The sequence below is a fragment of the Gymnodraco acuticeps genome, unplaced genomic scaffold (assembly GCF_902827175.1).
Source record: "Gymnodraco acuticeps unplaced genomic scaffold, fGymAcu1.1, whole genome shotgun sequence".
In the NCBI taxonomy this organism is placed as follows: Eukaryota; Metazoa; Chordata; class Actinopteri; order Perciformes; family Bathydraconidae; genus Gymnodraco; species Gymnodraco acuticeps.
Genome location: NW_022989970.1, coordinates 663,379 through 687,340, shown reverse-complemented (window position 1 = coordinate 687,340; position 23,962 = coordinate 663,379). Strand labels below are relative to the sequence as shown.

Sequence of the window (23,962 nt, the reverse complement as noted above, 5' to 3'; positions counted from 1 at the left end):
TATTAAAGTTTGAGCAAAATATGAGGTGAAACAAAACAATATGAAATGCTAAGTAGAAGAAGATAACAATAATACACTTTTAACACTCATATTCTCCCAAATTGGCTATCTCAAACACACACACACACACACACACACACACACACACACACTATGCGCAGTGTTGCTGCTGCTTCTGAACGTGCCCCCATCATTGAATGGAGAATGAGCAGACCAGTGTTTTGGCAACAGCTGTCAGTGTGTGTAAGTGTGTGTGTGTCTGTGTGCATCCTCTCCTACTTTGTGATTACAAACTGCAGCTGCAGACGTAAACATATAGAAAACACTTTATCTGCATATTTATTTACACTGTTGACATGTAGAGATACAATCTGATGCTAACACATGTAATCTAACATCCCAATAACATCTGCAACACTGAGCATACAAAAACACAACTTTTATTCTGAAGACTTTAGAAAAGATACAAGATGATATTCTAATGATAACCATAAAGATTTGAATTATGCATATCACAAAAAAGTATATAATTTGTATGAAATGTGTGTCAGTAAGGGACGAGCAGCCTGCGGGTTGTTAATGTAATTAGTGATTAGATTCATCAAGAGCTGACGCAGGCCCTACTGATGGATGGAGGAGGAGGAGGAGGAGGAGGAGGAGGAGGAGGAGGAGGAGGAGGAGGATGAGGAGGAGGAGGAGGAGGAGGGACACTTGAGACGCAGCATGTGCGGCTGCAGCAGAGCTCAGCCCAGGTTATTCAGGGTGAGCCAGTTCAGACAGAAAACTGCAGCATTGTGTGGAGCTAATCGCTGAGCTTTAGAGGCGTTTGTAGGCCTATGTATTTGCATGGAGCCATGTTAGCCGTTTCCCTTGCTTCCAGTCTCTAGGCTAAGCTAACCTCTCTTCTAAATATAACTTTCCAATACAAAGCAACAGCATTGTCAATTATGTTTTAAAGAAAAACACATTTTATACTAGATTATGTTTGCCTTTAACTTTATATTTTAAAGGCCAGCATGTCGCAAAAAAAAAGACCCTACTCCTCACTTGATTTAGCACCTTAGTAAACATTTTACTAATAGGTTTATTGTCTTACTGTCAGTCAAATGTTATTGTAAGTGGCTTCATCTCCATCCTGCAGGGACTGTGTTGAGTTCACACTTCAGACGAGTGTCTGCTGACATTTAGGGGGGTTGATGCTCCTCGTCAGGATTTGCTCCTGAATGGATGGATGGAAGTAGGCTTGTGCCAGGCACACAGCCTCTTCCTCTTCCTCCTCCTCCTCCTCCTCCTCATCCTCCACTCTCTCCCTTTATCCTCATCATTAAATTGAACAGCAGATGGAGTAAGTGCAGGCTGGTTGTCGTGGAGATTTAAAGGGCTGATTGCATTTCAGCTGGTCGTGCTGTGTGTGTGTTTGGCATGTGTGTGTGTGTGTACGTGTGTGTGTGTCTGTTTGTGTATATGCACATGTGAGGGTTCAGAACGTGAATGATTCTGGTCTTAATATTATGTGGCAACTCTGCAAACATTGCTACGGACTTTGTCCTCTGTTTTTATATCACCTTGTTTCTTTCTCTTAAGCCCTGGTGTGTAATTCTCAACTTTTTAAAGGTACATTTGTGTAAACATCAGTGGAAATTGGCCCCAGCTGATCAAGAGTTAAATTGCTCACTAACCCCAGATTCACTCTCTTTGGTTGCTTTGTTTCTGTGTAAGGCTTTATGCCAAGAAACGTCCATAACATATTAATAAACATCGACACGGTTTGAAAAAGATTGAAAAAAAGGAAGTCAAAGTTGTGTGTGTGTGTGTGTGTGTGTGTGTGTGTGTGTGTGTGTGTGTGTGTGTGTGTGTGTGTGTGTGTGTGTGTGTGTGTGTGTGTGTGTGTGTGTGTGTGTGTGTGTGTGTGTGTGTGTGTGTGTGTGTGTGTGTGTGTGTGTGTGTGTGTGTCACAGTGGGGCGTGGGGGCTGCAGCAGCTGTTGACTGCACAATAGTTTGCAGTGACAGGCAACATGCGGGTCAGACTGACTTTAGAGTATGGATCCAAAGACACAAAAGCCTCTTAAAGGTTCTGAATCACAAATGAGAGAAAGAAAAGAGAAACCAAAGCGTGCCCGGAGCAAGAGATCAGCTTCATTAAGCTGCAGCTTCACTTTGGGTTTCCAATTTACTTCCAAATGAGAGTAGCATCATGAAATAGAGCTTCCGATTATGATGATAGTAAAGTTAGTATGACGTTTTCTTTCTTTCTGTAAACGCATGTCAGAAAACATTTTAAAAGCTCACAGTCACTGTGATAATTTTGTTCTGAAATAACTTCCTGTCCATCACTTCTTCCTCAACCAAATTACGAACACACTTTAGAAAGGCTACAAGTAAAGGTCTTGTTGTTACAGCATTAAATATATGAAAGTATAATGACAAAAAATGTAGTTAAAATATGTTTTACATTACATTAGATTTGTACTACTCATGATAAGAGTGTTGTATTTGGTTAAGCTGGATATATAAATTCATTTTAACTAATGATTTTGTTCATCATGTGCTAATTTATTTCCCCATTACTTAAATTGTTTGGTTTATGAAAGTAGTAAGAAATGCCACCTCACCTAGAGCCCAAAGTGACACCTTCACTATACATTATTTGCTCTGACCAACCAACCATGAAAAACATTATATTCAAATGACAATAATCAAGTGTAGCTCCAATAGTAAAACTCTCCATTTGTTAACAGATCTTGATTTGTAAAGTAACCAAAGCTGTGAAAAGGTAATGATTTAAAAATAGTAAATATTCTCCTCTACGGTGTAGTGCAGAAAAGTAGCAATTGGCATTTAAGGTAGGCTAAATAGTAAACTACAAGTTCTTCAAAACTGTAAGTACAGTATTTGAATAAATGTAGCTGTCTTATCCGATACCAAAATTCTGCAAAATACTAACATCGAAATTGAAATGGACAGCAGACATTCACTGAGTCTCTGTGTTAGCACCCTAGCTAGGCTAACAACAATAGAGGAGCATCCTGTGTTAAGCTAACGTCTGCCTTTCTCTGATGACATGGCTTTCTGCCTAAAGAATATGCTTATTCACTTTCTTACAGAGTCAGAGCACCTGCATATGCGTGCAGTAAATATACAGCTAAACTAAAGCCAGAAGGTGAGTTGCTTATTCAAAAAAGAGCCAGATTAGCTGTTGTACGTCTTCATGCTAAGCTAACAGACTGTTGCCTTTTCTTTTTTTTATCCATGTACTTTTCTTTTAATGTTTAATTGAACTATTTATATCTTAGACTGCACTGTAACTTTTATCCATGTATTTTTTTTCTTTTAATGTTTATTTTATTAGCTTTTCTTTTAAATGCCATTTTCTTAATGTCTTTCATTTTTTGTAAAGCACTTTGAATTGCCTTGTGTTGAAAAGTGCTATATAAATAAACTTGCCTTGCCTTGCCTTGCCTTGAGCTGCATATTTAAAGACAAGAGTGGAATCAATCTGTTTTTTAATCTAACAAGACAGCAAATAAGCATGTTTCCTTGTGTTAAACTATCCCTTGAAATGTGTCAATTGTAGTATAGCTGTGAGATGACATCTGCCTCAATACAAAGTGTTGGGAGATTAGCTAAATATAATACCAGACATGTGTGCCATTGTGTTCAATTTCATGCTGATTTCAGCTTTGTGGTTAGGCCGGCCACATCAAAAGAAAACCCAGAAAAGGGATCAAAAAGTCAAGAAGTCAAACTGGAGCAGGATGCCAAAGAAAGATGTATGTGGGAATTCATTTGTGCTTAAAACAAGTTAAACCCCATCTAAAAGTCAAAGTAAAGTCAGAAGGCAATATTGAATTCAAAGATTTTATTTCTTTCATCTCACAAATAAATCTGATATTCAGTGAACACATCATTTCATTTGATAAATAGAGCTGAAGTGAAACCTTCAGGAAGTACTTTTTCTTATCTTGAAATTTCAGACGAACAGGATTCCTGTTATTGAAACACTTTTAGTATTTTCCTCTTGATGTTACATTTTTTAATTACAATTTTTCCAATATTTTTTATGGAATATTTTGTCATTTCTTTCAAATATTTGTTCCCACAGGATGAGAACATATATATATATATATTTTTACCGTTTATTTCTTCAGTTCATAATTCAATTCATAACATTAACGTGAAAGCCATTTTCTAAAGTGAAACCTTTAGAGAACAAACTTTGTCTTTAATGTTGTTTTTTTATATTTTAGAATATTTGTTGTCATCGTTAAATTTCTAAAGTGAAACCTTTAGAGAATTAAGACAATTCTGGAAAGTGGGAAACATATCCGCTGATTGCAACTGTTGTCATGATGCTCAGCGAAGAGGTCGTCTTCAAAAAGTCTCTTTTTTAGACAACCTCTTCCTCAGCACCGCTTCTTCGCCTGCTGCGCGTGCTTTCAACGTGCGACGTTTGCTCTGTGGGACCACAGGACGCAAAACTCGCATCTCCTCCCTCTCCAAACCTCATCCACACAAAGAATGAGGGTCGATGCGTCGCTCTTGTGGCATACCGGACTCTCATTCACATAAAGAAGGAGAGTCATCTTGGCATGGACGGGACAAGAGGCGACAGTTCACGGGGGGCCACCTTGGGCCGGCGCCGTGCTGCCTGGACGGAAATCCTCCTCAGGAGTATCCAGGGATGAGCAGAAACAGGGTCATCCGTCACGATGAGTATTCCTAGATGAGAAGCTTTAACAGCATCTGAGCATAGAGAGGAGCCGAGGCCCGATCAGCGCCCGGGGAGGCTGATCTCAGGAACCCAGTCGTTGAGACTGCGGCTCTCCTCACAGAACAGGTGCAGCTTCGCCAGAGCAGGGTCCTCCCAAGACCCTTCAGCTGGGTTCTGTTGAAAATGAAGAGGAAATATGGTTTAGTGATATGTTCCTTTCCAAAAAGCACCGAAATTACACTTCTCAAATGATTTAGAACCACATATTCTGAGCTCTACATACCGTGATCAGGACGCAGTGGGCATCTTCAAGCTGCTCCGCCTTGTCTCCAACGATCTCAGCCAGACGCTGCATGTCGCTCACTCTGACGATGCTGATGTCGTTGTCAAAGCAGAAGGACTGGATGAGGGTGAAGTGGATCTGCAGAGCGATGTCAAACTCATGATCGGTGGCCAAGACGCAGAAAGACACGCTGTCTGGATCACTGTGGAACAAAGAAGAGACAGGGTTAGAGATCAGTTAGCAGCTGTTCTAGGATCATCATGTTGGCTGCTCAGAGACGATGCCAAAGTCACTTTTAAAACCCGTTTAGTGTACTTACTCAGTCATGATCTTAGCGCTTTCGTAGACTCCAACAGTGAGTCGCTCCTCAGCCTGAGCGCAGAGCAGAGCTTCCTTCAGAGATTTCCCAGGTGACTGCATGATGCTTTAGGTAATAGTTCAGATGATGTGGTCAGTAAGTCCAGAAAAGACAGTTTGTGCTTCTTCCTTCGAATCTGCAAGCTTATATACCCCAGACCCTGGCACACGCTCACTCTCTGATTGGCCGTGTGAAGCACAATGGCTACAACAGGCCTGCAGCCCCCACCCCATTCTCTGGGGCGCGTGCCTATAGAAAGTCTTAGAAGTCGGGGGAAGTCTTGGTTGAAAGGATCAGATGAAGAAACTCTCTGACCTTTAAATAATTGCCTTGGCTAGCTTACAGGGATAATGAAACCACACAAGAAGAGCAGACTGTGGTCGTCAAAGTTCTGGAAGAATTAGAGCAGCCATTGACATTCAAACGAGGACCATACACATCTAGAGTACATCAGGGTTGGGCAATGGACCGAGACAGTATCAATATTGTGATATGATACTAGCTTTTGTCTTAGATGTTAAATAACGTAATTTAAATGTGTAAGGCTTGTACAACAGACAAGGGTTTCTGAATCAGACTGTTCAAGTGGTTTTGTTTTAAACCTTTACAACCTAGTCAGTAATCCAAATTACTGAATACTCTCAGTATAGATATTGTTAATAAAGCACCTTACAATATTGTCATAATATGTATATCGAGTCATTTGGTCAGAAATAATAGATTTCTTCACATCGCTGAGCAAAACTTAGCATTACATCTTAACATTTTGTAAACTGGGCCACCATTCTAGGCAGAAATGTATTTCCAAAATGTATTGAAAGTTGTTCATTATAACAGATTCCCCACCACAAGCAGGAGTCTTTTCGATGTTCTGCTGAACAGAAAATATATGGAAATCATATCTGCCTGGAGCTGTTCAAAATAACTAAAGTAAATGTTCAAGAAGTGTTTTGTTTTGATGTTGTTCTTCTATATTATTGCATATTTCAAGATGCGTGTCTGTTTTTAAGCTACTTTTTAAGGTTCCCTTCAGATATATTCATGTCAAAAGTGATCTTTTCACTGCATTGTGTTTTTTTTGTTAAAGCCTCCAGAAAAGGTTTGAAAGTCTGAATGAGTGCCACTTTGAAGGGATTATGAGCACATATGATAGTCCCCTTCATAATAATGTTGCAATCAGCTTTACTCTAAATATGTAAGTGTTCATTTTTTTAATATCTTCTCTCGTTATTTATGGTTTTAAAAAAAAGCAAACATATTTTCTTCTTTTTTCCTTTACGTACACAATTAAATGCTTTGGATTTAAGGCATATGATAAGCATGTTTTTTGGCCTTGATGTAATTGTAGTTTATCTAAAGACTTTAGTTGATGTTATCAACAGAGTACATGCTATTTAAGGAGTATTAAAAAACTACTTTTTGGGAGTTTCTTTAAAATGTTGATTGTACCTAATGTTTTGGCTACTTGTAAAGAGTAACATTCCAAATGTACAGCATGCATACACTCAAATACACACAACGTTTGCACACATTTGCCAAAACAGTAGGTGCTCCAAGTGACTGTTATGCAGTTACAACATATTTGCAGATTAAACTTCGTTTCAACTATTACGAAATGAAAATATAACATTATTGGAAGTTTGGAGATCCAGTGATCAATTAACACGTTGCAGTTGGTACTTTTTCATGTGTCATCATAATGCAAAGATACCTTATTTGCATAGGACGTCAGGCACACTTTTATAACTCAAGACCAATTTCACTGCATGCACTGTTTGTTGTAGATTGGGCAGTGGCACGCGCCGCTGCTTTGCATGCCTAAAGGCCGGCCCTCACTTGAGGCGCGTGGCATCTGGAGATGCCTGCGTGCTTTATCGCTCTGTCTGCACCAATCCCCTTAGCAACCGAGAGATACCATCTGTCCCCGCGGGAGGGAGGTGAAGGGGGGGAGCAGACAAAGCGAGTCAGGCAGCACCTGCTGCGCGTGAGGGGCAGTTTTCAGTCCACTGGAAATAGGATGTTAAAGTTTTGAGGTTGAAAAAAGGTAGCATACCTTCTTGTTCAGTTAAATGCAAAGGCTTTATTGTAATATGCACTTTGCACGTTATTATTGGAAATTCAAATCTTAAATCGCAGGCTCTTCCAACAATCCAACACAGAAACACTTAAAAAGAAATAGCAAATAATGCAAGACAACATTAAAATAACTTAATGCAATAGAATGGTGCAAGGGACACATACATGCAAGTAGAATGCAGAAAAACACAAAAGTTGGCTGTTATGTCTCAAAAAACACTTTTATTTATTTATTAAAATGTTGTATTTTTTCTTTATGTACTTTTATTTCCCTCAACCTTAAGTCCTATTTGCACACCACACAAGCCACATCAACATCTCATCCTGCAGCTTTAGAGCCCTTATATCCCTACAAAGAGGTTCAGGGTTTACGAGTCGCCGCAGGTCACCAGGAAAAAAAGAGCTTTCACCACCAACACCTGTCGCGCGCTGCAGAGGAGGCCTCCGTGTGGCAGATGTGTTGCAGAAACAATGGGTCGGTATCGATTTGCACGCGCCTGCCTGCCTGCCCTGTGGCCATGCAAGCTGATCCTTCCTAAAATAGTTCAGTGTTTGAACCTCCCTCAGCTGGTTCCAAATCAAACGTTAGCATGCAGCTGATGTGCTGATGAGTTTGCAGAAACTTAAAGCGATGGTATATACATATACACATTTGATGAAATGCACAGATAAGAGTTGTGTTGTAATAAATAAATAAAACACCTTGGGCCTTCTAGCACGTGTTTACAGCGCAACCCGAACTTGATTTATATCTGCCTTTACGTGTCTGGCACCGTTTGGAGATAACACTTTTCATTGTGAAAGTTTAGCCCATAAGCACGACTCTTTGGCATTCAAATGTAATCAAAACTCAGACAACAGCCTGGTGAATGTGGAGACTTGTAGACAAAGGGTCGGCGCACCCAGGGGTCGGTGTTGACCTGGGTTTAGGAGAGGGGAGAAGGGGGGTCCCTCATAGCGACAGTTCTCCATCTGCCGTTCTCCCTGCTGCAGAACAATAGCGCTGAATCAATCACCGCCAACCTGTGTCTCCTGCACAGCCAACCCCCCTCCTCTATTTACGCAGCAGTGGCAGCAGGTCTGACCTAATGCGAGATGAGCTTTGGGTTAGTATGCAGATAGAATAGAACCAAATAAGCACGAACTATTAGGGAGATACTGCGTTATCAGTAAGACAGATGTATTTGAGTCGTGCGTAAAAGTTTAGTCGTGCCTAAAAGTGATCATAAATTAATAGAAGGTTCACAGAAAAATGGTTTATAACCTATACTGTATGGATGGATAAAGAAAGACACATACAAATATGCCCCATATATAGTTGTGCGTAAACGTTTGGTCGTGCGTGAAAGTGATTGGCAACAAACTAAAGGGTGTCATAAACAACTGAATTTAAATGCACAGATAAACATCATCAAAACAAATGTTGCATACACATTACACAGATATAATACATTGCGTAAAAGTTTATTGATTCCTAAAGTTGTCAAAAATAGGTTTAATTCAATCCTCCAGATGGAGACATTTGATGACTCCACCCACCAAAACTCAAAACAAAAGTGCAATACACTTCACAAGTTCTGCTTTAGAGTTCAGTTCGTGTGGCCCCTGAACTCCCCAGAGTAAATAAATAAAAAGCGAGCAGGGCCAGCTGATGGTGGACACGTGGTCAGCATGGGCCAGCAGTGCAGATTGCGCAGCACCCACAGCGTTCTGGCACGCGCTCCTCATTTGCATGTGTATGGATGGCCGTAATAATAGAGGGCTTCTGTGCTCACAATGGGCCGTTTTTATGGCCAGCCTCTATAGCCACAGATGGCATCATCCACCTGCCCTTTCACTGTGCTGGAGGGGGAGGGGGCGCTGCACACTTTCTCCATGTTGGTGCTGCAAAATGTCAATAAAAAAACCTAAAAAACAAGAAAGATTTTATTTCAGATTGAATGTTTGAAAGTCAGGAAAGTGCATTATGGGGTTTTACAAACTCTGCTGAAGATGTGCACATTTAAATGAATCATATCAGTTAGTTTGGATCATTTTAGGATAACATCTCAGATATTTTCTATTATTTTGTCCCCACTGTTGCACAAATTATGCAGCTTGTGAGTTTTAATAATTATTATAAATGCATGCAATGTTATGCATGCTTAACAATTATATTATATTATGCATTTGTATCCTTACTTTGGAAATGGTTTGGTTGCAGCAGCATACAAGGCACTGCATGGAGTTAATCATATAACAACATACAAACATGATCATAAACTGTGAAGACATGCAAAACATTGGAAAAATAAATGCATATAAAGTAGAATAAATAATATGAAATATACAGAAAGGCTGAGTTTTCTGTCATTTGCACTAAAGTGCTAACACTTCTTTTTATTTTAATTAAGGTATTTTTAGTTTCAGTCCAGGCTGCAAGCACTCAGAGGGGGGGTGGGGGGGGGGCGTGCGTGGCTCGATGACCCCCATCAATCTGCCACGAGCCACAGTGTCACAATAGCATTATCATACCAATACACCATTCATCTCCCAGCCAATCAGGGCGCAGCGCTTTCACTGCCCTGCACGAGCTACAGAGTATAAAGAGGGGAGGCTGCGACCCAGAAGGCACTCTACTCCCTTTCGGATTTACTGAAACTATCTAAATATATCTCCTTCGTGGAATAATCTTCATCATCTTCATCATGACTCTTGAAGAAGTTCTGATCCAGAAGCCCATCGAGCGTGCCCAGTGCACCGGTAACGCCTTGGAAGAGGTCCTGGTGACCGCTAAAGAAAACGACTCCCTGACTGTTGGTGTCTACGAGTGCGCCAAAATTATGAACCTGTAAGTATGAAACTCTCAACTGAATGTTTCAACATTTGAATCAGTGATTTTACACACTTTGGGTAGTTTTTGGATGGAATCTCATGGCTTGTTTCTTTTATGTTGTCCCTACAGTGATCCAGACAGCGTGTCTTTCTGCGTCCTGGCCACGGATGAGGAGTTCGAGTGCGATATTGCTCTGCAGATCCACTTCACCCTCATCCAGTCCTTCTGCTTTGACAACGACATCAGCATCGTCAGAGTGAGCGACATGCAGCGTCTGGCTGAGATCATTGGAGACAAGGCGGAGCAGCTTGAAGATGCCCACTGCGTCCTGATCACGGTATGTAGAGCTCAGAATATGTGGTTCTAAATCATTTGAGAAGTGTAATTTCGGTGCTTTTTGGAAAGGAACACATCACTAAACCATATTTCCTCTTCATTTTCAACAGAACCCAGCTGAAGGGTCTTGGGAGGACCCTGCTCTGGCGAAGCTGCACCTGTTCTGTGAGGAGAGCCGCAGTCTCAACGACTGGGTTCCTGAGATCAGCCTCCCCGGGCGCTGATCGGGCCTCGGCTCCTCTCTATGCTCAGATGCTGTTAAAGCTTCTCATCTAGGAATACTCATCGTGACGGATGACCCTGTTTCTGCTCATCCCTGGATACTCCTGAGGAGGATTTCCGTCCAGGCAGCACGGCGCCGGCCCAAGGTGGCCCCCCGTGAACCGTCGCCTCTTGTCCCGTCCATGCCAAGATGACTCTCCTTCTTTATGTGAATGAGAGTCCGGTATGCCACAAGAGCGACGCATCGACCCTCATTCTTTGTGTGGATGAGGTTTGGAGAGGGAGGAGATGCGAGTTTTGCGTCCTGTGGTCCCACATAGCAAACGTCGCACGTTGAAAGCACGCGCAGCAGGAGAAGAAGCGGTGCTGAGGAAGAGGTTGTCTAAAAAAGAGACTTTTTGAAGACGACCTCTTCGCTGAGCAACATGACAACAGTTGCAATCAGCGGATATGTTTCCCACTTTCCAGAATTGTCTTAATTCTTTAAAGGTTTCACTTTAGAAATTTAACGATGACAACAAATATTCTAAAATATAAAAAAAAGAAGAGAGAGACAGTTTATTCTCTAAAGGTTTCACTTTAGAAAATGGCTTAATAAAGTAAAAAAACAATGATAATTGTAATATTGTCTTATAAACATAATTTAAAAAAACATAATTATGTACTGAAGACAGAAATGAAACTATGAACTTGTGATCATGATGTTGACATTTTTTGGAAAATGTTTGAAAAAAATAATGTTTATCTTCTAACAGTTTCACTTTAGAAATTGTAAGTGGAAAACGCTTAATAAAAACAAAAAAAGAATACGATGGTGTGTTGTGTTTTCACTTTCTCTTGCAAAGATGAGTTGTGTGTTTTGGGTTGACGGGGTCAGAGAAGAGGGAGGGGCGGTAATGAAACTAACAAAAGTTTCAAACTCAGCAGATTTGCATGGAAGGCGCTAAGGCCTGTCATCTGGTGTCCCTGTAGTAAAAAAAAACCCTCCGTGGTCCCTCCACCAGCAGACCTCATCTGCATGTGTATAGATCCGGGCACAAAGGCTGCAGCTCCCGGCCTGTCAGCTGCAGCGGGCCGCACAGAGCTCCCATTGTTCGGCCTGCAGATGTCTCTCCGCAGCCTAGCCGCGCCATCTGCCGCGTCCTGCAGGTGGGGGTCGGGCAGGGCGGGCCTGGGAGGAGCTGGGGAGAGATGGGGGGGGGGGGGGGGGGGGGGTGAGGGAGTTTGCCAGAGGGGCTGCAGGGGTCGGGTCTGGCTGGTTTGGGCCGGTTTGTCCCGGGCATCATCTGGTGTCCTGCCAGCTGCTGTCGGGACTACTATTTACTAGCAGGCACTTCGCGAAACTTTTGGTAAACAAAGCACAATGACGCGAGATCTGCTCTGCTGCCACCCCCCACAAAGATTTTTTTTCCTGCACGACTTTTCTTTATTCAACAATGAGACTACTTTTAGGACACAGAACTCATGTGTGCAAGTGTAATAAACACATTATGTTCTTATTTCCCCTGCACTCCAAAGTGTGCAAAGCTCAAATCAGGTGCACAAAAATATTTTGCATGAAATACTTTTTGCACAAAAATCTGGTATTATTTTGAACAAAAAATGTGTGCGGCTGCCTCTGGGGGCTTTTAAAGAGCATTTGTGACTTTTTATTCAATTAAAGTGTCTAAAGTAGCAATAAGTTGCATTCAATTATTATTATTTGTATAATGTTCATCTCTAATTTGAGCTTTTTTCTTTGAATCAGATCTCCAAACCTCTAAAAAATATTTAAATAAAAAAAACAGGAGTCAGAATTTGTATTTATTTTTTATTTCAACACCATTAGGTTTGTTTAAATGTGTCAGGCACTTTTAAAAAACACTTTCTGCTATTGCAGTAAAAACTGTAACGGCCCGTCCACATAGCGGCTTTGGAAAAAGCTTGCCGGCGGGCGTGTCTGAAGCTCGACCAACAACCAATCACATGAATCTCCCGCCCCTGACACACAAGCAGCGGTTTGATTGGCTAGAGCTTGTACTGGCATATGATTTGATTGGCTGACGCTTCCACCGAAAGCTTCAGAAGCTTCAAAAGTTGAACATTGCTCAACTTTTGCAGCCTGAAACGCCAGGAAAGCTCCGCTCTGCTTCCCACAATGCAGTTCGGCGAAAAGTGACGTCACCCCATTCAAAGTGAATGGGCAGAAGCGTTGGAAGAAGCTTCCAACGCCGCTGTGTGGACGGGCTGTAAGTGTCCGATACACAATGTGAAATATAAAAAAAGCCACTAATTCCATGCTTGTAGAAAATATATCAAAACAGTTCTGCCAGTCTTTTTATGAGAGCACACAGAGTTTGGATGTGTGTTTGATGCCCCTGTAGGCGCTGAGCCCCTCCCTCTTGGGGTCGCTCACCATCCCTCGCACCACCGGGGGACAGTCGCAGCCCCTCCTCTTCTGGGCGCGGTGCAGCAGGATGCGGTACACCCCCGTGACGGGGCTGCGGCTGTGTTTGGTCTGGCTGTCTGGCAGGTGTTCCGCGCTGAAGCCCAGCTCCTCCAGCGTGGCCCTCACCTCCTCCTCCACCTCCTCCTCCATGCTGCCCCGCTCCAAGTGCAGCAGGCTCTGCTGAGCGCTAGACGGCTCCGGGTGCACCAGAGACCAGGGGAACTCCACGGGGAGGAGCCAATTGCAGCCCATCATCTGGTCCAGGGCGTAGCGCTCGTCGGGGGCCGCCTTCAGGATGCCCTTGATGAGCCTCTGGCAGGGGCCGGGCACCCAGGGCGGCACGGTGTAGGCGCATTCGATGACGCAGCGCCGCAGTTTTCCAATGGTGTCGGCGCGGAATGGCATGGTGCCGGTCACCATGAAGAAGAGCACGACCCCCATGGCCCACACGTCCACCGGGGGCCCCAGGTAGCACTCCTCCCTGAAAAGCTCCGGGGCGGCATACTGCGGGGAGCCGCAGAAGGTGTCCAGTGCGTCGCTGCGCTCGGAGATCTGCGTGCTGAACCCAAAGTCTGCCACCTTCACGCAGCCGGTGCTGGTGAGCAGGACGTTCTCCGCCTTCAAGTCGCGGTGGATGATGTTGTGGTTGTGCTGCACGGTGAAACATAATTCAAATGGATTAAAATGATAATGGAATCCATAAAAACATCACGTTTTAAACCAATCCACTTCCTTAAACAAATCATACAACTTAAGCTGAAGACACAAGCTGTGTTCTTCACGTTTGTTCTACGACCAATACATTGTTTTTACAGTTTTTAAATCAGTTAATACCCCACTTGTGAATGTCCGAAGCATTTAGGTGTCTTAATAACAGCTGTTGCTAACACGTTTTTATCTTTCGCTTAGCGGTGGTGCCATGCGATTGTGGTGTAGTTTGTTTATAGCCGAACCTTTTCATTTCTGGCTACTCCATTTATGCCTAAAAAATCATAAAAGTTGTGGTTCAATTTGGAGATCATCCTATATAATGTGTAACAAATATAAATGTATGTTTGACATAGGGCTTGTTTGTTAAGTCCAACAGAAATATTCCATTGCTTTTTGTTGAGGGAGCAAGGCTAAGTTCCTGGCTCGCATCGAAAATATGTCATCACTGCACCGCTGTATAGTGTTTCTATGCTCTCAGTTGAGTCCCTGCAATCAAGCTGCAACATAAAATATCTGCTAACTTAAAAGACTAAATAAATACAACTTCACGTGGTAAAAATGAACACAGAGTTTGATCTCTCACCATATATTTGACGGCAGAGAGGATCTGGGCGAAGGTGATCTTGCAGGTGACGTCGGACAGTTTGGTCTCGGTGCAGATCCTGTTGTGCAGGTCTCCTCCTCCGGCGTACTCCAGCACCAGGAACAGGCGGCTGGGCGTCTCCACCACCTCGTACAGACACACCACGTTGGGGTGGCGCAGGCACTCCATGCTGCTGATCTCCCTGGAGAGCAGGCGCTGGGCGTGGCTGTCCAACCGGGTCCTGTCCAGGATCTTCAGGGCCACTTTGTCTATGAGGAGGACACAGGGACATTACATTCAATGAACAGAACATGTGTTAAGGTCTGATTGAATACTGAATATTTTAAATTAATACTATTTAGATTGTTGGACAGGCAAGAAATGTGTTTGAAGACATCACTTTCAGCCTGTCTGTTGATATCTTAGTGCTGTAACAGTTAGTACATTATAATTGATTATGAATCATCACAAAAACAGAGATTCAAATGTACATTACATTTTGAACACAAACTTACACACTGAACAACCTTTCTTATTAAATACAAAAACACTTACCAACTGTAATGATCACATATTTACTCACCTGAGCAAAAGAGCCAAACTTTCTGATCGATCCAATTTCAGGATTTCCTTACTTTGATATCATTCATAAAATATCTTGGGGTTTCTGTTTGAAAACATCACATTGGACTCTTGGACCTTTTGAATGAGTTGTTCCACTACTTCCTGACATTTTAGATATGATCTTCTGATCAACTGATAATGAAAATACTGTTTTTTTGCAGCCTGCATCACTACTGCATGACATTTTATATGAAATACTACTAAAGAGTGCTGATTTACTAATAATAAAAACAAAAGCAGAAGGACCAGAGTTTTGCTAACATGACCTGGAGTTTGGGTTATGTAAATGTGTTCATTAAGAAATTATTATATTATATGTGTCTGCATCCATGAATGTCAAGTCAAGCATACAATACCCACAATGCATCATATTATTGTGAACAGCTGATGGGTGGGTGTAATTTTTAGAGTTGTGCAATACTCTACTTTATGAGTAGTGTGTATAAAATGTATATGCAGTCTTTTGTTGTTCCTGATATTTAACAAGAGACTCCATCCACTATAACTTATATGAACCCCCATGCCCAAAAGCTGTGTGTACCCATACCCGTACCCATAAACTGAGTGTATCCCAATTTTTTTTGTAAGTTAAATGGATTGGACATTAAAGCCATATGTACCAGTGAAAGGATCCAGGCAAAGGTTGAAGGTTATTCCCACAGTCTGATATATTTTACATGTACCTTTAGTCAGAGCGTGGAAAGCCAACTTGACCCTGGAGAACGTCCCGAAGCCGATCTCCCCGCGGACCTTGTAGAAGCCCACCCTGCGGCCCACCACCAGGTCCTTGATGGTCTTATCATCCTTGCACAAGTCTGTGGTGAGCTTCTGCAGGGGGCTGAGGCGCGGCAGGGGGTACGCCTCCTCGTCCTCGGGGCCCACCTCAGAGGTGTCCTTCAGGCTGTGCCGGCTGTGGTGGAGCCTGGTGCTCGCCACCTGGTACTGCCTACCCAGCATGCCTGCTGCCGGCAGAGCAGCTCATCTGAAAAGACACAGTTACAAAGTCCTTGACTGCTCATTACAGTGTGGTAACTTTTTACCTTGTTAAAAAGCTAATAGGATGTTAAAAACCACATTTTTATTTCACTGGAAAGTGCATTCATGTAAGAGTAAGGTAAGAGGTGATACCAGATGCCTGTTCCTTTATTATCAATTATAATTATTCTACACCTGAAGTTATCTGGTGCATCACAGTAGGGCTGCAATGAAAGATTATTTTGATTATTACATTTAATAACTTTAAAAGTTGGAAAATAGTATCAAATTCAATTTGTTGCATAAAGGCTAAGGTAATGTCTTTACATCGCTTGTTATGTCAGTCCAAAACTAAATATATTAACTCTAACAATATAATAAAGTGAGGAAATCAGCAAATCTCCATAATTAAGATGCTGAAAACACCATTTCTGGCATTAAAACAAATAGTAAAATGATTGATCTAATATTAAGATAATTGCCTTTTTTTTTGACTTTCTTGTTAAAGCTCTACTTCAATATGACGTAGGACTTTAATAGATGCCTTACAACAGTTTGTACCCATAATACTACACGTTTACTGGACTACAATTGTCAAATGGCTATCTATTTAACAAATACATCAAGAATATAGAAAAATACTTGTTTCTTACCAAGTTTCCAAACTGCTGTGAGCCGTGGACTCCATTACACGAAGTTGGTTTTGGCATCCACATTTTTTGTCATGCTGCCTGTCTGTCCCCCCCGCACACTGAGCAGAAGTGTCCTCTCCACTGATGAAGGATTAAGGTGGTGTCATGAACTCTAATCCTGGTTTAATTTGCTTCGATGTCAATCCCTTCAAATTGCTTACATCACCTCACGGCATCAAAAAGTGGCCAAAAGGGATTCAAAAGACGACGAATGTGAACATGTATCCACAGCATGCATAACTACAGTATTGGTTTGCAGGTGTAGTGTGAGACACTATGGAGTTGATCTCTGGGCTCTTATGAAGATTAAATGCTATGTAAGGGTGTTAGGCGATGTTCCCATAGAGATTAGCTTCATCTGTCTGTCCGCTTTAGACGCTGAGCAGCAGAGATAAAGGGATTACAAAACTCCAGGTCACACTGCAGCAGGAGCGTTTTATACAGGTGTGGTGTCCTTGAGGGGCAGCGGAGGAACAGCAGGGACACGCTACACTCAAAAGTCCTCAAGATAGTTATTAACGCATACTTGGAGCACCATTGTTTTCATTATTGACTGATCTTTTTCCTGAAAGTTCTTGTTCATTTTCAGTGGCGGCGGGTCATTAGGGGCAGGTGGGGCACAGCCCCACCTAGTGTCAGAAGAAAGTATTACAAATAATGATTACAAAAAAATACTAAAAAATAAATAAAAAAACATATAAAATATATTTTAAGGTCATGTTTAATAATCTGATTCGTCTGTACATTTCTGTTTTAGTCTGTGTTCTTCTAATTAGTGTCTAGAGTGCCGTTTTGAGCTGTTTAGAGCCATGTGGGACAAAACCCGATCCTGCCCCTCCCTCTCACAGTCTAAGTCAGGGGTGCCCAACCAGTCGATCGCGATCGACCGGTCGATCGCGGGGAGATTCCCAGTCGATCGCGAGATGTGTCTAAAAATAGAACAACAATATTCAGTTTTATCGTTAATGTCCTATAACATAATCTTCCTGGGCCAGAATAATGCACTTGAACGCATCAAAGCTTTGTGATTGGCCGGCATGACCCCATGTGTCGGGGCGTGGCTAGTGGGCAGTGCACTAATTCGCTAACGTTGTCCGTGGCTGCTTCTCAGGTCGATTAAATGAAATCCTTGCTTCCCTCACTTGCGTCGTTTCCCTGCGTTTAGTCCCTCCCACCAGGGAAGCATGGAGAGACGCAAGGAAACCACGAGAAGCAGGGAAATGAGTTTTAAGAGCAATGGGACGTCCTTTCCTCCGGAGCGTCACGTGAAGCGACGTCCGTTTGTGATGACGCCGCACAGCTGATCGTCTGACAGCAGCTCTGTTCCCGTTATTTTCACAAACACCCCCGCCTCTGTTAGTACACATTTACTGACACAAACATTTGTATCATCTGTTGTAGACCCAAATACATTAAATACAATAAGAACTCATTCTCAAAAAAGATAAACGCCATTCTTAAAATTTATAAACGAACAATAGTTTGATTAATATTGATTAGAGTGCACAAAATAAATAAAATAATTGAGAGAAGAAAAAGAGATATGTTATCTATCAAAACCCAGTTAGATTAACATTCATTGGATTGCACACTTTGTTTGTTTGTTTGGATATGTAGTAAATTAACATTTAATAGCACTTAATGACTGACTGAATGGAAATGACAATAAATGAAAATGTAAAACGAAAAAAGCGATCATGAAAATGTTTCCAAAAAATGAATTAAATGATTTTTGACCACTTTGTTGTTCAGATATATCACATATTTGTAACTAAATGATACATGAATTGAAACAAAACACGGTATAAACTGAGGAGTGACTCCCGTGAGATTCATGTATTTTCTTCACTCCTTGCTCTCATGTCAAGAAGCATCAGATCAGTGCATGCGCTGCATCGTCCAATCAGTGAGCGATACACAGTAAGGGGGCGGGGCGAGTATCTGAGGATTTCATCGGAGGATGGTCTGGTGGTTCCTCGGTTATCGCTCCTCCATGATCGCTCCTCGCTCCTCGATCCTCGGTCCTCCGGCAGAAATAAGAGCCATGGGACGGTACTCAAGATGGCGCAGGCAAATCAACTTCCGGTGAGACCGAGACCGAGGAGCGAGGAAATTAAAATAGTCGACCTGAGAAGCAGCCCATGTCAACAGGAGTGACAGTCCGCACACAAACAAGACCGCAATTATGGCAGAAGCAAAACATATAATTTTAACTCCGAGTGGGAGGATGATTATTTTTGTATTTATTCCAATTCAAAGTCCATCTGTCTCATCTGCAATGCGAGCGTAGCTTTATCGAAGAAGGGTAATTTCGGAGCGGCATTTCAAAACAGTGCACAAATGCTACGAGACGGAATTCCCTCCTAATTCTGCCCTACGCTCCAAAAGGGGAGGGGCCTGAAAGGACAGCTAAATGCACACCAGTCCATTTCCACCAGGCCCAACAACAAGAGCAAGGCTGCTACCAGAGCATCTTAACGTGTCAGTCACGTTCTTGCGAAACACATGAAGTCTTTCAAAGACGGCGAAGTTGTGAAAGAAGCATTCCTGGAGGCTGCCGATGCGCTTTTGGGGACAGTAAAAAACAGTAGCATTTCAACAGGTTTTTGATAAAAACTCAAGTTAGATACAGTTATTAATCAGCTGTACGTTTTAGTTTGTTTGAACTTATTCATTATAATTATTGTACAAAATGGTATAAGAATGCAAACTTAAATTGATTATAGTCTATTATCAATTCAGGTTAAGAAACTAGTGTTGCTTGCATCCTATTTTAAAGGCATTTCTTTTTATAATCTACTAAAATGCAACAAAAAAATTGTTTGATTTTATTAATTTTGTCTTTTTTATTGCACTGTTGCAGCAGATTCCTGTAGCTTCAGATCTCAGTTGTCTTATTAGTAAGCCTCATTTATACTTTTGTAGCAACACTATTTTTATATAATGGCAAAGAAAGGGTTCAGAGTATTTTCTTTTTTTCCTGTGTCATATGTGGCAGCACTGTTCAATGTTTCTTGAAAACATTACCCACTGTAGTATGTGACGTGTGAATAAACTCCAACTCTGTATCAACAACACTGTTGTGTAACTTCAGTTAAATACTTGTATGTGTGTAGATTAGAAAGAGGTAAGATAAAGGATCTGCATTATTTTATGGAGTATTAATCGTACGAAGGTCAGTTTTATACAAGTAGAAGTGTGTATTTACCTGGTAGTAGGCTACGCCTCTCTATTTGGACTGGTAGATCTCGACAGACTGTCAACTTTAAAAGTAGCTCTCGGTTCAAAAAAGGTTGGGCACCCCTGGTCTAAGTGAACGGTGATTGTAAAAACTACACTGCGCATGCTCAGAGTATTTTTCTATTTAATGTGTGTGGCCAAAAAATAATGACCGTAGGGGCATAGTGCTCCCATCCCCACCATACGTCATCTCACATAATTCAGAATTGATTGGCTGTAAGTACTCACGTGTGCAGTGCTGCGAAACGTCACGTGTAGTTTGAAGAGGAGACGAGAGAGCAGCATATAGCTAACATCACCAGCGATTAAAAGAAGTAAAAAACTGAAAGAAAATGAATGAAGTTGACCATTTACTGGAGCACACATTTGAGACACTTAGTCTCGGAGAGAAACTGGAGGTAAAGCGCCTCGGTGCCCACCATCCACCGGATTTCCAAATGGTCCAGACTGCGGGCAAAGTTAAACGTGGGTTTAACGCTGAGTGGTTTGCTAAAAAGAAATGGCTAACGGCGAGCATCCAGAAGAATTCCCTCTTTTGCTTTCCTTGCCTGCTTTTTGGTGAAGATCAAGGTACTTGGTCGAGGACAGGTTACAAGGACTTAAAGCATCTTTCGGAGAGGACAATGAAGCATGAGAGCAGCAACAGTCATTTGGAAAATGCCGTAAAATTGGGATTACTTGGAAGGGTGAATGTTGCAGCTCAGATTGACAGCGCCTACAGACGCGGCATTGATTCTCATAATAGGAAGGTGGAAGAAAAACAGGTACGTGCTTGGTCGGATCATCACCTGTATTAAACTGTGTGGGAAATGTGAGACAGCACTGCGGGGGCCACAACGAGTCGGCGGACTCTCTGAATCCAGGGATATTCAGGTCAATTTTCGAGACAATGTGTGAGGGCGATTCCAGGCTTCAACGGCACTACGAAGCTCAGCTTGTTTTCAAAGGGACATCAAGCACCATACAGAATGAACTCTTGGACTGCATGTATGATGTGTACAGGGGGGAAATAGCCAAGCAAGTGGACAACACATCAATTTGTTGCCGTTCAGGCCGACGAGACAACCGATGTCTCCTGTAAATCGCAAAATGGTGATAGTGCTGCGATACATTATGCCTGACCTCACAGTTAACAGAGCGTTTTTTGGAGTTTGTGGAAGTAAGGACAAAACTGGTGTAGCTCTCTCTAACAGCATCAAGGCTGTTCTGGAACCCCTGAAGCTGAAAGAAAAGCTAATCGCTCAGACCTATGACGGGGCGGCCGTCATGAGCGGTAACGTGCGCGGGGGTACAGACGGTGATGAAGGAGACGTACCCAAACGCTCAGTTTGTTCACTGCTACGCCCACCAACTGAACCTGACCCTGCAGCAACTGTGTTCAGCAAGGATGAGCATCCTGAAGGTGTTTTTTTCTCCGGTTGCTCCAAAACGTGTTGCAGCTCTTGCAGAGGCAACACAGAGACGCATCCCACGGCCACCGGCTGTTGAGATGGAACTTTAAAAGCAGAACTGTGAACGCGGTTTGGGAGACCCGAGATGCACTACTTCAGTGTATGAAGCATATACGCGCACAACCAGGATGGGATGCGGTCACCATAAGTGAGGCATACGGCCTGTCAAAGAAACTGCTGGGAACCGAGCATTTATGCAGCTCCTGGAGTTTTTTTCGTTGCTTATGCCAGAAGTGGATGTTCTATACAACACTCTGCAAAAACGAAAGCATCGATGCACCTGGGATCAACAGCGCGCTCTGCCGTTTCAAGGAAAATGTTCAGAAAATGAGGCAGAAAACTGATGCATTGGCCGCCACTGCTCATGATGGAACAGACGAGCCAGGCCGACGAGTCAGCAGCACAGCGCCGGTGATGAAGGAGGCTTGTGACACAGTCATCTCACAGGTGGAACAGAGGTTCTCACAGAGTGACCATTTGATCGCTGCAAAGCTTGTTGACAGCTCATTCTTCCCACAGCATGTCCTGTCATTTCCTACACCTGAGCTTGACTGCGCCGTGAAACTGTGGCCTGCGTTGGGAAACAAGGAGAAGTTGAAGTCTGAGCTGACCACGCTCTACCGCCACAGTGAGCTTCACACTGGAAACACTGCCCTGTCTCTATGAAATCCATTCACGAGAACAACTTGGAGGAAACGTTTGCTGAGACTGTTATTTTGGTCAAAATAATAGTGACAACTCCGATGACGACATCCGAGTCAGAGAGGAACTATTCCACCCTCAAAAGGATAAAGACTTTCACTCGCAACACCATGGGACAGCCGCGACTTAACGCATTGGCCATGCTTTCAATTGAAAGCCAGTTGATCCAGCAACTACAGGACTTCATCCCCAAAGTGATAGACACATTCTGTCAGAGGAAGGACCGCCGTGCCGCTTTTCTTTTCAAGTGAGCCTTCAGCTTTGGTAAGTTCATTTATGTCATATATTTTGTTGATCTTCAGTGTTTTGCCTCTGCTGGATCGATTGATATTGTGACCTCGATGATGAGTGTCTGTGTTTTCCTTATATTTACAGTCTATGGTGTTTTAATGCTAAAGCATTACGGTTGTTGTTATTGTTAAGAATTACTTTGTGATGGTGACCTTTACTCCATGTATGAAGGTGCATTACTATGACATCCCCACGCTGTGTACGTAAATGTATGCGCTCACAGTGTTGCTCCTGTGGTCTTCAGTATGTAATTTGACACTCCCCCTCTCACTCTCCTCCCCCCTCTCTCTCGTCCCCCTCTCTCTCTCCTCCCTCTCTCTCTCGTCCCCCCCCCTCTCTCTCTCTCTCCCCCGACCTCTTTCTGCCCCCCCAGTTTTGTACACCTAGAAACGCCACTGTTCATTTTACACTTTTTCCAGCCAAAAAACCCTAAATATATTCAGTTTACAACATTTAGTGCTACAGCTTTTATAGCGGCAAACTCAGCACCTTTAAAACATGTTATTCTCAGGGTAAATTGACATTCTTATTGTAGGGGAGAAGAAGGGGGTAATTGAGCCAGTGGGTAAATTGAACCACCCCCTGCAGGCAACGCCTTATAGTTGTAATCAAGTGACCAGAAAGTATGCAAGCTCCACCCATTTCTCACTGCTTGTGAAAGAGAGATACTCATTGTGGTCTGGTAAGTAAACATTTTTACAAAAAAACGTGTTTTGCTTGTCAAAGTACATTTTCTAGATGTCAGCTATATCGGCTGTCATGTCAACAAAAATGTATCCAGGTTTAAACACATATTGTATATGTTGATGCGTATTAAACCATGTGAATCATTAAGCTAAAGATGACTTTTAATGCTAGGCTATTTTTTCTAAAATGGTAGTAAAAGCCGTGGGGTAAATTGAGCCAGTTTTTCAATGGAGAAATGAATGAAAGTAGGCCAAGTTGATAATAAGAGCTCATTGTAGGCTACATTTAAAGTTGAATTTACCCTGTGTTTGATTGGTAAGATGTATGAAATTGTATCACCATTTGTGTGATTACTTTTCCTTTTAACATGTTAAAAAAAAATCAATTAAATCGAAATTTATATTAAAAATATTTGAAAAACTAAACTTGTATTTGGTTTGTTATTTATTGTTTATAGTTACCTTTAAGATTTGTTGTAGGTATGCCCAGGTTTGAACAGTGGTTCAATTTACCCCCTGACCTGGATCAACTTACCCCTAACCTGGGGCAAGTTGAGCCACAAGACTTTTTTTTTTAAGAAGTAATATTTTCACTGCCCTTGATCAAATATGAATTCTTATCATTGCCATTGATAGGAGACATCCTGAATTATAGGTGTGTGTTTTCATTTTTACTATGTGTAATTTCTCCTTGCTTAGAGGACAGCATAACTAAAAAATGGCTCAATTTACCCCACTCTCCCCTACTTACTTTTATCTACATTTTCTCATCTTGTA

The 23,962-nt window shown here is 42.3% G+C and overlaps 3 protein-coding genes across 3 annotated transcripts; 1 reads left to right on the top strand and 2 right to left on the bottom strand.

Annotated features, from left to right (window-relative positions):
- Positions 1 to 3,845: 3,845 nt before the first annotated feature.
- On the bottom strand, positions 3,846 to 5,456 carry LOC117542926 (growth arrest and DNA damage-inducible protein GADD45 gamma-like). The gene is made up of 3 exons (XM_034210810.1): positions 5,315 to 5,456; positions 4,996 to 5,197; positions 3,846 to 4,886 (listed from the first exon to the last, which is right to left on the bottom strand). Exons 1-3 carry the CDS (start codon positions 5,413 to 5,415, stop codon positions 4,773 to 4,775), a joined length of 417 nt encoding a protein of 138 aa, XP_034066701.1. The 5' UTR covers positions 5,416 to 5,456; the 3' UTR covers positions 3,846 to 4,772.
- A 4,603-nt stretch (positions 5,457 to 10,059) lies between these two features.
- gadd45gb.1 (growth arrest and DNA-damage-inducible, gamma b, tandem duplicate 1) lies at positions 10,060 to 11,611 on the top strand. Its single transcript, XM_034210809.1, has 3 exons — positions 10,060 to 10,259; positions 10,374 to 10,581; positions 10,691 to 11,611. The coding sequence occupies exons 1-3, from the start codon at positions 10,117 to 10,119 to the stop codon at positions 10,802 to 10,804; spliced, it is 465 nt and encodes a 154-aa protein (XP_034066700.1). The 5' UTR covers positions 10,060 to 10,116; the 3' UTR covers positions 10,805 to 11,611.
- A 1,419-nt stretch (positions 11,612 to 13,030) lies between these two features.
- si:ch211-22d5.2 (serine/threonine-protein kinase NIM1) lies at positions 13,031 to 17,230 on the bottom strand. The gene is made up of 4 exons (XM_034210828.1): positions 16,777 to 17,230; positions 15,832 to 16,130; positions 14,525 to 14,793; positions 13,031 to 13,881 (listed from the first exon to the last, which is right to left on the bottom strand). The coding sequence occupies exons 2-4, from the start codon at positions 16,103 to 16,105 to the stop codon at positions 13,120 to 13,122; spliced, it is 1,305 nt and encodes a 434-aa protein (XP_034066719.1). The 5' UTR covers positions 16,106 to 16,130; positions 16,777 to 17,230; the 3' UTR covers positions 13,031 to 13,119.
- Positions 17,231 to 23,962: the final 6,732 nt, after the last annotated feature.